Source organism: Mixophyes fleayi, chromosome 5 (assembly GCF_038048845.1).
Source record: "Mixophyes fleayi isolate aMixFle1 chromosome 5, aMixFle1.hap1, whole genome shotgun sequence".
NCBI lineage: Eukaryota > Metazoa > Chordata > Amphibia > Anura > Limnodynastidae > Mixophyes > Mixophyes fleayi.
This window is the reverse complement of record NC_134406.1, coordinates 48,962,028-48,977,771: the sequence shown is the minus strand read 5'-3', so window position 1 is coordinate 48,977,771 and position 15,744 is coordinate 48,962,028. Positions and strand designations below refer to the sequence as shown.

The following is a 15,744-nucleotide window of genomic DNA, read 5'->3' as shown; positions in this document are numbered from 1 at the left end:
GGAAGCTCTGCATAGCACAGTGACTTAACGAAAAAAAATCTTTTCATAGAAACTGTTATGCTTAAATTACTTTTGTGGTTCAGCGATATCCAAGCAACCTCCCAGGAACACTGATTCTTTGGAATACTTGACAAACAGGATTGTTTTCCCAGTATTTATTATTTTTTTTAATGATTTTTAGACTTTGCAGTGATCAAAGTTACAAGGAGTTGACGGGAAGAAAGATCCCATTGCTTCAGACAGGGTCACGGCAAGGGTGGGATGACACTGGCGTCTGTACTGTACTCCATAGTCAGACTGTGTCCACAGTCCAGTCAACACATGTTGGACAGTTTTCAAACATAGAGATCATTAATCTCTCAGTAAGCAAGGTGTCAGCACACACAGACACTTTTGCAAACCATAACCTCAGCAAGGATCGTACAAGAAATGTACTGTGTTTGGTCACAGTTTGTAAACAACGTGTCAGGCGGTGCTCACTGTAGTTTGACCACAGACACACTCAGCCAGTTGGGTCCCAGAGAACAGAGGCCGGTGTGTTTGTGCCCTAACTCTTACCCGGGAGTAAACAGTGGTCAAATGATGGTAGCTGCAAATTTTGTAAAATAAAGTCTTGCATTTTTTACAGGTGGCGTTTTGCTCATTCATAGGTGTGTCTATACAACATAGTAAGTGTCTCTGTATTGCTAGTCCTAATAGCCAATATATTATACCAGTTAATGTCTATACAATATATTAGTCTGTATTATAGACATTATACCGGGTTGGGTACGGAAAACGATTACCTCCGATTATACCAATCGGTGCTCACACATTGTTCAGCAACAGTTACTTGGGGCCATATTTCCTTCATTAAAATTGGGGCAAGTGGAGAAAAAAACAAAATCAACTGAGCTTTCAACATTATGTAGCAATGAAAGGATTACGGATTTGAGATCCTTACTCCAGGACTCAGAGGACCCACGGGGGGGAATACATAAAAAGAGCTCTTTATAAATATTTAGTAGAAAAAGACTATACCAATGAAAAATTGAATTCTGCGTTCAACCCTATACCACAAACATCTGATTAGTTCACAGAATGTACATTATTTAGACATTATTTACACTCATTCATTTAGAGTTTTATCTAAGACATATACAAATGGTAATCGCAACTAACCATTACACATGCAAAACATTGCCTCACTTTTCATCACAATGTTTATATCCATCACCGGTCTTGTTGACCACTGAAGAAATGAAAACCTTGGAGAACTCAACTTGTAATCACAGCTAGGTTTAATCTAGCTGAAATTCACCACTAGATCTCCAGTAAGAAATATCTCTTATATACAACAAAGGGGACATCAGCTGAGCAGGTTTATAAAATAAAAATAAAATAAGTCTTAGCAGAACTCGCTAAAGCAAGGTGACACTGTATCCAAAATAGGTTTTATGTTTGCATAGTAAGCATTGTACTATTTGCCCTAATAGCTTTGCTACTAGTGGCACATTAGCTTTTTTTTAATAACCAGTGATTGTTACAATACAACCGATAGGATTTATAGTCCAATTTGAAAATGTATTAAATTAAAATACACTCTGAACATGGCAATGAAAGTGGTAACCCAATTAATATGTGTACACTATATGAATGACTTTTGCAACGTGGGAAGCCGTACCCCTGACAAAGTTGTAAAGACAAAACATGTAGGGTGTCTTACTGCATCACTGTTTGCCTTCATCTTGAAAGATAGACTTTCACCAAATGTGCACATGACTTTGGTGGTCTGAACTAAAAGGAGGAATACAATTATTGCACAGATCAGCATTTACATTGTTGTTGGATAAGCCTATTTTTTTATTCAATGCACAAACTCTAACGAATATTAAAAGTGTTGTATATTACTACACCATGAGGTGGTATCTGTGTTGTCATTTGTAGGTGACAGCAAAATTGTTTCCATTTGGGAATTCAATTTCCATCTGATATATGGAAGCAGAGTAAACATATACAGGATATGCTTGATGATTATTTTCTAGTGTCAAAATGAATACTTTTTATTGCATTCTTCAGAAGATTTATAGATTATTTACTTATAATTTGCACCAGTTTTTAACATAGTCAGGGATACAACTAAAATGATGTGATGTTTGATTTACATTATTCATTTTCAAAGGAATGCAACATTGTTTCTTTATAAAAAGTGATGGCTGGCACTCTTCTTTTCAATACGCTATATTGTGTAAAAAAAACAAATACAAGGCTTATTATTTTGCTATGTAGAGCAGATTTGAGCAACCTGTGGCTTCAAGAAACTAGGATTCCAACTGAGCCTATTAAAACCTGTCAAGATCTCCTTCGGTTAAAAATACAAGTACAATTCTCAATATTCCTTGCGAATTCCATAACAGCTACAAGAGATGCATTATAAAATGGCTTAAGTCTGTATGATTTAGTGAAGATTTACAGAAACAAGAAGTCTACTTATATATAGGGTATATTTTGCCTTCAATGAATGACCACACAATACTTTCCTGTGAAAGACAAGCGATCAAGCATATTTACTCTTTCAGGTCTACTGCTAAACAGAATCAAAATGTGGTGTAACCGAGCTAAAAGATGTTTTTCATACACTGTATACAATAGTTCTGCTATTGCACAAAAGTTTTTCTGTTATTATGAAAATCGGCTACTACGTGTAAAAGGACCTTTACCTTATATAAAGTTACATTTAATATCAATTTGCACCGCAGAATTGTATCTTTTCTTGGATTCATGGAAAACGAGCACCTTTATTTTCATTTTTTTCCCTTGAACATATCATATTGTGAATTGGCTACAGAACATTCTTATGGTCTGTCAGTATATTCATTTATTTCAATAAGAAGTTAAAACAAACATACCAGGCTGGATTTTCCCCTCACATAAACTTAGGTCTCAGATGATCTATGTGTAGTGACTGTAAATTAATCTCCATCCAAATATACATGTGTGATCATGTATAGCAACAAGCAAATCATTTAGCGAAACTTATGTGTTTCTATAAAAAATATGCCCGTTCTAATAATTGGAATTTGGAACTATTTGAAAGTACCATTAGTTAAACCGTTGTTTTAGTCCATGAGAATGCATAGGCAAATATTCACAAACTGCAGATTCACAGTCAGCTATACTAGAGAATAACTAATCTCACTTTCTAGATAGGCTACAAAAAGATCATCATCACCATTTATTTATAATGCGCCACTGATTCCGCAGCGCTGTACAGAGAACTCATTCACATCAGTCCCTGCCCCATTGGAGTGGGAGAGAGAGAGGGAGAGAGAGATTATGGTCAATTTTTGAATGAATCAGGCCCCAGGACCTCAATTCTGGTATTAATAGATTATTAGATCTAGGGTACATTTTAGTCAGTCAAGCAAATAAGGGGGACCCATCAATGCCTCCTCACCGTTACGGTGCCTAAGGCTCACGGATCCTAATCTGCCAAGTTTGAGGCTACTCTACCAGAGGCGTGTAACGGTTGGTCTTCTCCAGGGACCCTTGCAAGGAGGTGTGGGTTTAGCTGCTTCCACTACGCAGGTTGTGGCCCTCTGGAGAGTACGTGGCAGGATTAGCAGGGAGCAGTCAGAGGTAGGACAGATCCAGGCTAAGACGAAAGTCTGCAGGGTGCAGATTATTATCACTGAAAGAGTGGAGATGAAAGTGATGTTTGCGACTGCAGGATAATACCACTGGAATGGTGGAGAGCGATGATCTGCGGCTGCAGAGTATTACCACTGGAATGGTGGAGAGCGATGAACTGCGGCTGCAGAGTATTACCACTGGAATGGTGGAGAGCGATTAACTGCGGCTGCAGAGTATTACCACTGGAGAGCGATGAACTGCGGCTGCAGAGTATTACCACTGGAGAGCGATGAACTGCGGCTGCAGAGTTTTGCCACCGGAGAGCGATGAACTGCGGCTGCAGAGTATTACCACTGGAGAGCAATGGACTGCGGCTTACACTGAACAGCTATGGACCTAAAGAACAAGCACTGGGTAGAGGGAGGAAGTACCTTAAATAGTAGGAGAGCAAAGGAGAACCAATAGGAAGTTTAATGAAGTTTTAAAAAGAGAAATCACAGATGGCACCCGCTGAAGCGGAGAGAGGATGCTGGTGGTTGGGTAAGTGAGCTGGGTCTTGGTTTAGTAAGACAGAACACCCGGCGTATTACACTCACCCAGCAGGGTCCCCTTTAATTTAAAAATAAAAAAACCCACAATACATTCCTTAAAATCTGGGCTCTAGAGTAACGTACATATATTTGGAATCCCTTTACACAAAAGGAAGTAGTTGATTACATTTTGGGATACATTTCTGTGGTTGCACTAATTATATGAAAATAACTTTGGAAAAATTCACAAGTCCACGACTGTTCCAACACTATTATAAACATAATATAGGAATCGTATTATATACACATTTACTTATTATAGGTAGCATTTTTTAATGTTTTTAGAAAAGACCCATATAAACAAACATCTGCAAACATACATTCATACATGTAAACATACACATATATGTAGGAAAATATATACACCATACCTATGTGCAATCAAAAAATACAACTATCTGCATATATCCATGTAAACTAGTTGTAGACAACATACTGTCCGGCAGCCTTCACTGGAAGCCCCAAGCTCTATGTCCCAACTCTGACTTAGTGTCTGCTTTTTGATTTAAAGGAGAGAATAAGAGGTATACTTACTAAATTGCAGGTTTGCCCATAGCAACAATCAGATTCTAGCTGTCATTTTGTAGAATGTACTAAATAACTGAGAACTAGAATCTGATTGGTTGCTATAGGCAACATCTCCACTTTTTCAAACCCACAGTCTAGTAAATCTAGCCCTAAGACAGTGGTTCCCAAACTTTTGCAGTTCGCGGCACCCTTAGAGTCTCAATAATTTTTTCAAGGCACCCCTCCAAAATAATTACTGAGCAGTCCTGTTTTAGAAGTAGTTGGGTCAAAAAAAAAATGTAATAAGTATTTAGGTCAGGACAGAAATACTTATTTAGTTGTATGCAAAAATGCCCCCTCTACAGTCAGACACACTGCCCCTTCTGCATCCAGTCACTCTGCCCCCTCTCACGCTGCCCTCTGTCACACTGTCCCCATTCTCTAGCCTCTGTCCCCCTCCTCTGCCACACTGTCACGCTGTCCCCCTCCTCTGCCCCCGCGAGGGTGTGGTTGGGGTGGGGGGGGGGCGCAAGTCAGGGAAGGGGGGGGGGGGAGGGGGTTGGGTTCCGCGAGACTGGGGAGGGGCTACTGTGTAGGCTGGTGTCCACCCTCCCTCCTCTGTGCGGCCTGATGTGTGTCACATGGGACGTCCCATGTGTGAAGGGGATGCACAGAAGACTGCACAGCTCCTAGATGTAAAAAGGTAAGTTGGGGAAGGGGTAGGGTAGTATATTAATAGTGTGTGTGTGTGTGTGTGTGTGTATTATGTGTGCGTGAGGGGCCACTGTCTGTGTGTATTATGTGTGCGTGACGGGCCACTGTCTGTGTGTATTATGTGTGCGTGAGGGGCCACTGTGTGTGTGTATTATGTGTGCGTGAGGGGCCACTGTCTGTGTGTATTATGTGTGCGTGACGGGCCACTGTCTGTGTGTATTATGTGTGCGTGACGGGCCACTGTGTGTGTGTATTATGTGTGCGTGACGGGCCACTGTGTGTGTGTATTATGTGTGCGTGAGGGGCCACTGTGTGTGTGTATTATGTGTGCGTGAGGGGCCACTGTGTGTGTGTATTATGTGTGCGTGAGGGGCCACTGTGTGTGTGTATTATGTGTGCGTGAGGGGCCACTGTGTGTGTGTATTATGTGTGCGTGAGGGGCCACTGTGTGTGTGTATTATGTGTGCGTGAGGGGCCACTGTGTGTGTGTATTATGTGTGCGTGAGGGGCCACTGTGTGTGTGTATTATGTGTGCGTGAGGGGCCACTGTGTGTGTGTATTATGTGTGCGTGAGGGGCCACTGTGTGTGTGTATTATGTGTGCGTGAGGGGCCACTGTGTGTGTGTATTATGTGTGCGTGAGGGGCCACTGTGTGTGTGAATTATGTGTGCGTGAGGGGCCACTGTGTGTGTGTGTGTATTATGTGTGCGTGAGGGGCCACTGTGTGTGTGTGTGTGTGTGTGTGTATTATGTGTGCGTGAGGGGCCACTGTGTGTGTGTGTGTGTATTATGTGTGCGTGAGGGGCCACTGTGTGTGTGTGTGTATTATGTGTGCGTGAGGGGCCACTGTGTGTGTGTGTATTATGTGTGCGTGAGGGGCCACTGTGTGTGTGTGTGTGTGTATTATGTGTGCGTGAGGGGCCACTGTGTGTGTGTGTGTGTGTATTATGTGTGCGTGAGGTGCCACTGTGTGTGTGTGTGTATTATGTGTGCGTGAGGTGCCACTGTGTGTGTGTGTGTGTGTGTGTATTATGTGTGCGTGAGGGGCCACTGTGTGTGTGTGTGTGTGTGTGTGTGTGTGTGTATTATGTGTGCGTGAGGGGCCACTGTGTGTGTGTGTGTGTGTGTGTGTGTGTGTGTGTGTGTATTATGTGTGCGTGAGGGGCCACTGTGTGTGTGTGTGTATTATGTGTGCGTGAGGGGCCACTGTGTGTGTGTGTGTGTATTATGTGTGCGTGAGGGGCCACTGTGTGTGTGTGTGTGTATTATGTGTGCGTGAGGGGCCACTGTGTGTGTGTGTGTATTATGTGTGCGTGAGGGGCCACTGTGTGTGTGTGTATTATGTGTGCGTGAGGGGCCACTGTGTGTGTGTGTGTATTATGTGTGCGTGAGGGGCCACTGTGTGTGTGTGTGTGTATTATGTGTGCGTGAGGGGCCACTGTGTGTGTGTGTGTGTATTATGTGTGCGTGAGGGGCCACTGTGTGTGTGTGTGTGTATTATGTGTGCGTGAGGGGCCACTGTGTGTGTGTGTGTATTATGTGTGTGTGAGGGGCCACTGTGTGTGTGTGTGTATTATGTGTGTGTGAGGGGCCACTGTGTGTGTGTGTGTATTATGTGTGTGTGAAGGGCCACTGTGATGAAAGTGAGAACAGGTAGGAGAGAGCAGCACAGGCTGCCAACTATCCTGAATCTGGTGGGATTTATATTATAAGGAGGTCTGACTTGTTAAAATCTTGCACTATGGGATTCATGCAGAAGACTGACATATTAACATGATTATTACATTACAGCACTTTTTCATGTTTCTGTAGGTAGAGGGCTAAAGTCAGTAACTTTAGTGGCGGACAGTCTATGACGTGGTAGTGATAGGAGACTACTGTTTTTTCATTACTGGGCTTACTAACCCTGAACTACAGTTTCTTGACATGTTAATTATCTTTAACTAAACTTAGGTGTTAATCATAAAGTACAATTTGTGTGAACTGAAAGGTAAGCAGTGGTGGAAGTGGGGTGTATATAGTATACCGTTACTTCTCATGCTGCCTTCATTGTAAAATAATAAAATTCCATCCACTTGTTACATTACATTTACATTTTTCATACCGCCACTTCTAAACTTCCACTTCGACCACTGAGCTTAATATTCATCGTATGGAGCATATGACCAGCATAATTCAAAATTCTGGTAGATCCTTTGACAAAATATGGGGTCCATGGACATTATTCTTTAACTGCTGGGACCACAGTGTGATGCAGTGTAATGATAAAGGAGAGCACAGTGTGATGAGAGGGACAGTAATGAGGGGCCGCATGGTGATGCAGGAGGAGCAGCGTGATGTGCACATAGTTTACCCTTCTACTTAACTATAGGAGTATATGCTATGCTAAAAAAAATATAATGCTATGGATTGTTTCAGGGAGGCGGGGGGGAGGGGCCCAGGGGGGCAGGGCCCAAACCAATAACTTGCCTAGGGCACCATGAGGTCTAAATCCGGCTCTGCCAAGGGGCACCCTAGCAAGCCACTGTGATAGACAGAGTTTCTCTACTCAGTGAACTTAGAAAGGGGTCAACTGTGGATAACAAGTATTTCCTGGTTCATCAAGAAGAGAAGCTCACAACTCATGGCTTCCTGTTAGGGGGCAAGACACAACATTCATCCATACATACATATGAACAGAGAACTGGTCAGTTTTCCCTGATCTCCATCGTTAACACAATCACTTAGAAAAAAATATGACAGACAAAACATTAAAAATGCAATTATATACACATATTTTACTAAATATATTATATTATATAGCGGCACTAATTACGCAGCACTGTACAGAGAACTCATTCTCATCAGTCCCTGCCCCATTGGAGCTTACAGTCTAAATTCCCACATACATAGACTAGGGTCAATTTGATAGTAGTCAACTAACCTACTAGTATGTTTTTGGAGTGTGGGAGGAAACCTGAGCACCTGGAGGAAACCCACACAAACACGGGGAGAACATACAAACTCCTCCCAGATAAGGCTATGGTCAGGAATCAAACTCATGACCCCCAGTGCTGTGAGGCATAAGTGCTAACCGCTAAGCCACTGTGCTGCATTAAATACTAAATAAATGTTACATAGATCTTGACCACTAAAAGACATTTGTTTTTTTGTTGTATGCAATCTCTGTACAGCTTTGGCCTTGTGTTTTAAATGTACTGTACCCTAGAGCTGGATAGAACATTTGTATCAGAACTTCCTAATCACTCCATAACAATCAGGACAGAATGAGAGGTTTATATATGAAAACCATGGGCAAAAAATTGTATTCTTCCACTACGCAAATTATACGTAAATGCTTACAGCTGAAACTGCTGCCAAATGTGCCAGCTCCAAGTCCTGACTAAGGACTTTTGAGTCTGATTTTTTCTTAAGATATTTAATCTTTTCCACACAGAAGTGTTTCGTTTGTGCAAACAAGTTTTGATTTCAAATATGTAGATTCATAAAACTGTAATTGGACAAATAAATCGTTTCTGGAAGAGGTGAATAGGCTGTGAAGGAAAACAATTGCGCAATTTCTTACTCTATTAAATATTATTCCAACACATTTCACTATACTGATGTCAAGTAACAAAGCTACAATTCCATTCAGCTAAAAAAAAAAAAAGGGCAGGCACCTTGTAAAAGGAATTGAATTACAAAACATTTCCATGCTTTATACGTATTGCTGTCAAATCTCTGTGAAAGTAAAATTTTAAAGCTGTATAATTCGATTTCCTGTGGAAAAAAATTACAATCCAGGCACAAAAGTTTTAAATGGCCCAAAACATGGATTCACAAACTCTTTGTTATATTCTTTATTGCTACGTTGTTACCAAGTGGTATTTGTCCTCTCTGGACCTGATTTAGGAAAATAAAGCAAAAATAAGGAGTAACTTTGCACCTCAGTAACACTATGTTGCATTGGAGGGGAGCTAAATTTAAAATGTGGGGACAGATTTATAGATGGGTTCGTGCATGTCCTAGATCAACTTTAAATTTCAGTGTAAAAATAAAGCTAACAAGCTACATGAAAAAGCAGCGAGTATTTACCTTATGTACAAAATAATAAACTAATATACACCCCATTGTAATATGGTTTTGCCCAGGAGAAAACTTACTCATTTTTTTGCCGTACTTTCCTTAAGGATTCAGGCCCTCTAAGCTTTACAAATTGCAGTGATATATTGCAAAATAAATAATAGAAACAAGGATATAAGCCCGTGCATAACTAAAAACACAGAAACAAAACCCTGATACACAAATATATTAAAATAAATAAATCTACTCAGACACATGCTGACACAAACCAATATAGGCATTACATGTGTTTTTTTTGCATTTACTTTTTACATTTTTTTTTACATTCCCTTGTCATCTCCCAAATACCACAACCCCTCTTTTGATTTTAATTTAATTTACATCTTCCTAATCCAGCTACTGTCACAGAGGCAACCAAAGCAGTCATCCAGTGCACGGAGACACTGCCACTAATATATACTGTAATTGTGGCAGCTTGAGAGGCAACATGTAATATAAAATAACAGTGTGTCATTATAAATGAGTTTGAATGTAATGGTGAGAATAGTCCCTGTTACCAGAAGCTGGACCACACAAAAGCAGCCACTGCAGTTTATAGGGCAGGAGGACCATCTGTCTACTCCATCTCAATAGATCAGTCTAGATCTATTGCTACATAAAGTGGGGTGATGCTGTCCAAAAGTAAATGATAAAACAGTTTAAAAATTGTTGGTGCTCACATTTTAAGTTACATTGGTCATATGAACCTTAGAAATAGCCCAAAATGATGTAGCTGAAAATTTCAGGCTGACCAATATAGCATCAATCACACTGGGCTAGGACAGCATACTATGGACTCTAAATATAACTCAGTTGGCTGGACCTGTGTGGTCCATCCGGCAGAGCGAGTAACAATGCTCAGGGAGAGTTGGAACATTTGCATAGTACGCATCTTACTCATTTCCTAAAAGTTAAAGGGTTAGATTTACTAAGCTGCGGGTTTGAAAAAGTGGGGATCTTGCCTATAGCAACCAATCAGATTCTAGCTTTCATTTATTTAGTACCTTCTACAAAATGAAAGCTAGAATCTGATTGGTTGCTATAGGCAACATCCCCACTTTTTCAAACCCGCAGCTTAGTAAATCTAGCCCAAAGAGTTAAAGAAAAGTGAAAGTAGGATAACTTGTCCTTTGGGGATTTCAGAATTAAAAATAGCCTCTCCTAGAGTACACTGGCCCCAAAGATACAAGAGAAGGTCAATGTACAGTAAGTTGAGAAATTCCACATGTGTTGCCTAACATCTCACATAAAAGGGATTATTATTCTGGCTAAAATGATTTGTTCAATCTCCTGTTAATGTAAAGACCTTAACTGAGACAGGACATGTTTTCATGAGTTCTAGTTTGAATTAGTCACAGAACAGAAACATTCCGTGCATAATTAAAACATTTTCAGTGTTTGATGTATTTTGAGTGTACTAACCCTTTACTACATGTAATGGCCAGTTGTCACAGGTCCAGTATATTAATAAGTGGGCAAAAATTAAAGGCCAGTTTAAGTCTCTGTAACTCTTCTGCTTAGACTTGCTGGTTCTGGCAACAATCATTGTGCCAGTGTCAGAGAGCAACATCATCAGCTCAATAGGAATTAACAGGTTATTTCTGAAAAATGTATCATACAATAACCACAGTGAAACTACACAGTAATTTAAGGTATTCCAATGCCATTTTCCATAATTCAACTGGACAGGATAACTCCTCTTATTCTGGAAACAAAAATAGTTTAATACAGCAAGTACATCTGAAATGGTTTTACAATACTGAAGGTATTTTAATATGCAAAATGTTTAAATTATATTCCATTTAATAATATATGTGTAAATCTCTCTATACATCTAGCTGTAGATCAGGGGTTCTTAACCTTTTATGTGCCATGGACCCCTTTGGTAGTCTTCTGAAGCCTATGGACACCATCTAGTAGACCACACCAAATATGATATGAATCCATATGTGCTTTCTATTGTAGACAAAGTCACAGGTACTGCTAATACTATTGTGGTTTGTTGCCTACCTAATCTCAGGCACAATAATCTCAAAGTCAACATGATTTCTGGTTAATTAGTTTACTCAGCAGTTTAATGTTCTTGCAGGTACTACACTACTTATTACTATCCTCTATATAGTGCCAACATATTTATGTATAATCAGACAATATGTATTAATTTAGCTTGCAATCCAATTCCCTTCTATAGGCACACAACACACACTAGTGCCTATGTAGCCAGAAACCAATTTCCTGCCTTACAGCACTGGGGTGATGAGTTCTCCCCATGTTTGCGTGGGTTTCCTCTGGGTGCTCCGGTTTCCTCCCACACTCCCAAAAACATACTGGTAGGCTAATTGGCTGCTAAGTGAGTCCTCTGTACAGCGCTGCGGAATTAGTGGCGCTATATAAATAAATGGTGATGATTAACCATTTGGGCTGGAAACCCACATTACCCTACGGAAATCATACAAACCTCTTTGCAGATAGATCCCAAATTGTACCCAAACCCAATGTCTTGGGCGCTGCGAGGAAGTAAAGTTAGGCACTGTACCATCTCATTACTATCTTATTTGCCATTATGAGCTACGGGTTGTCACCTGAGACCAATGTCCTACCTATCCATTATAGTATTATGACCCTTATTATTCATAGATCAGAACCAGCCCTTTAACCTATATTTGTGTTCTTCCCCACTATGTACCCTCTTCCCTTCCTTACATTATGTCCTTCCCTTATCTCCTCTCCTTTTGTTTGCTTTCTGCATCCCTTAATTTTTTGAAAATCAATAAGAATACTATTGACAAATGACAATATAAAAATATTAGGGTTTGTGCAAACAAGCAGAATTTCATCTACTCGCTGTCCACTGATGAACTGAGGAGAGACAATCAGTGATCTTTATGGAGAAGCAGTTATTCTGTGCAGGCAGAAGTCTTACCCCAGACGATGATGGAGCATTGATGAGAGACATCTGGAAACAGGACTTGTGCTTCCTTCTACCGCACCTGCTAGGTAATCCCCTTTGGTAATATATGGACAGCACCAGTATCTCTCCAGAGATATAAATTATCTCTATCGTGTGTTCCCTGGTTGCTTATCACAACAGAATGGAGGATAGATGGATTACATAGACACCTGTTTGCATGTAGCCTTAATGTGCTGGCACTCCAGCTGGAAGTTTAAATACCTGAAGGATTGGATGTGGGGATTTTAAACATGATACACATCTGTACCTTTATGTGTGTGATCAATGGTGGATGAAACTCAGCAAAAGACATTTACTATGTCTACAGAAATATATTTAGAAATACCTATAGTCAGGGTTGAACTTAAAGTTTGTGTTGCACCAAGACGCTGAAATCCCTGTAATTGTGCACAAAGCGTACTGGGGCTGCATTGCTCCAGCACCCCTATGTCAGATGTTTTCAAACAGTTTGGTATCACCATTGATTTGAGTTTACTGGACCATATTTATAGAAGATTCTACTTGAAAATAGTCATTCTCCCTTAATTTTAAGAAATCCTTTATATCTCTTCCCTAGAGGGAACTGAACACTGGTGTTGTGCACCACAGATTTTAGTGGGGAAAAAGAAAATAGTAGATGAATGGAAAAATGGAAAGAAAGGTATAGTGTAGAAAATGAGGATACAGTGAATTTCATTTGCCTGTTGAATACATTACCAACCCGCTTTTATACAGAACATTGACAGGTATTGCTTATTTATAACAGCTGATTTAACATTCTCCACCTCAGTTTATTTTTCAGATTTGCTTAGTTAATTTCTCTTTGCTGCAGAAAGAAGAAAAAAAAACTAATAGACCTAGGGGTAAATGTATCAAGGTGAGAGTTTTCTGGCAGGTTTGAAAAACCAATCAGATTCTAGCTATCATTTATTTAGTACATTCTACAAAATGATAGCTACAATCTGATTGGTTACTATAGGCAACATCTCCACTTTTCAAACCCACCGGAAAACTCTCAGCTTGATACATTTACCCCCTGGTGTAGGACTTGAGCTGCCTCCGATGACCTGCCCCCACAGCATATGGCTACTGTAGCTTATGCTAAAAATTGCCCTACCTGGGCAGTCCCGTGCCATAGATGCCTCCTGACTATACAAGAGTAAGAATGTATTACTGAGTCATGGAGCAAGGTGCAGAAACAAATTAAACATCCATTCAAAACAACATGACATAAAAAGTATATATTTATCAAAGGACCACTAAATCCCACAAGTGAAATGATCAGATGAAAAATATTTTGTTCCCCTACGACTACAGCTCTGCTTGGCCCTGCTTATGAAAAAGATCAATGCACACAGAGCATTCCAGCAAGACTGCCAAGCTGTCCTTCACAACCTATCTGCTCAGGTACAGTACCACATCCCTCTTAACATAGCAACTTGCTGCAGTGGAGTGGACATATTTAATAAAGTATAAAAACTTGGGTTATCCAAGTATATTATTTAGCTCAGCAATGCACAACTTTGATTTACATTAAATTCACATAGTGGCTATACTTGCTCTTTAATCATTGAAGTTGTATGTGTAGCAGAATTATTGCATCTCTTACCTCTAGGCAGATAACCGATCCTTGATGATCTCTAAATACTTTAAGCTGGTCCCCAGTGACCATGTTCCACCTCCGGATAGTGCAGTCCATGCTGCCTGAAAACAGCTCCCTGTTGGGGGCATCCAGAACAATACATAGTATGGCCCCTAAATGCCCCCTTAATGTTTGGTAACAGCACCCACTGAACACTTCCCAGATTTTCACTGTGCAGTCTGTACTTCCAGTTACCAGGAATTCCTTCACTTCGTTCACTTCTATGTCCGATGCCTCCAGGAGATCACTGGATGAAAAATGAGCTAGAACCAGAACACAGTTTCTGTGACCCTGAAACTCCTGAAGAGGTTTCCCAGAGTCAATCTCCCAGCATCGAGCTGTTCTGTCATAAGATCCACTAAATAGCAAGTTCCTTGTCACCAGTATCCTGTGGAGGGTTAGGGTACAAGACATAATACGTGTTAACATAGAATTTCGTTGTTGGAATAGAAGCTTATTATATCATGTCAAAGCAGTTGGTTAATTCAATTAAAGAGATATACAAAACACAACATTACAGATTAACTGCTCTAAAATGACAATATTGTGAATGTAGAATATAGATGTTTTGAAGACCTAGAACATAGTATACTCCTTAAGAATTGAACATTTGAATTTAAAGTATAAAGTATGCCCAGGGGGTGAGGTAGAGTAAAACATTAAGGGCTAGATTTACTAAGCTGCGGGTTTGAAAAAGTGGGGATGTTGCCTATAGCAACCAATCAGATTCTAACTGTCATTTTGTAGAATGTAGTAAATAAATGAAAGCTAGAAACTGATTTGTTGCTATAGGCAACATCTCCACTTTTTCAAACCAGCAGTTTAGTATATATACCCCTAAGACCTGAAATGGAGGATCTCCAGTGACCATTGTTAGGTCATACCAGGTCGTTTGTCTGAGACAACTCTGGATTTGTCCTTCTCTCTCCTCAATATATCACTGAAGGCATTGGAGAGGAGCTGAGATACAGTGGACAACAAGCCTAAGAACACCTTATATGCTTTCACTAATCTGACTAAACGGGAGTGTAACAATTCTATTTTTAATGACTAAATCGAGTGTTGATGTCCTTTACCATTACCACATGTCTGTTATCATTCCCCCTCCCTCAATGTGGAATCCAATACATTCTTGTTGATTGAGAGTGAAAGTCAACAATTAAACAAAGAACCCGAGAAGTAGTACAACACAACAGGGATATTTAGCAACTACCTGAGATCATTATCTACACTTAACAACTAAGGGCTAGATATACTAAACTGCAGGTTTGAAAAAGTGGAGATGTTGCCTATAACAACCAATCAGATTCTAGCTGTCATTTATGTAGTGCACTCTACAAAATGACAGCTTGAATCTGATTGGTTGCTATAGGCAACATCTCCACTTTTTCAAACCCGCAGTTTAGTAAATATACCCCTAAATGTGAGTGGGACATTTAAATTTTGAGCGCCCAGATACTCGTTACTCTCATTGCTACATATATTTAGGTGCATTTTGTGACGCGGGAGTATGTATTTTAACACATAGAAATGTATAATTTTATGGCAATTAGGAACCATTTGACATATCTATTCTGACATTTATTTTATCTCTAATAACATAGTAGCCTATTTGACCATTAGTTTTG

The 15,744-nt window shown here is 40.1% G+C and overlaps 1 protein-coding gene across 1 annotated transcript in view; it reads right to left on the bottom strand.

Annotated features, from left to right (window-relative positions):
• The window catches only part of WDR86 (WD repeat domain 86), a 46,621-nt gene that overhangs the window by 14,794 nt on the left and 16,083 nt on the right, over window positions 1-15,744 (bottom strand). The window contains exon 4 of the mRNA XM_075212162.1: window positions 14,084-14,504. Coding sequence (XP_075068263.1) covers window positions 14,084-14,504 — 421 coding nt within the window. The remainder of the gene's footprint in view (window positions 1-14,083; window positions 14,505-15,744) is intronic.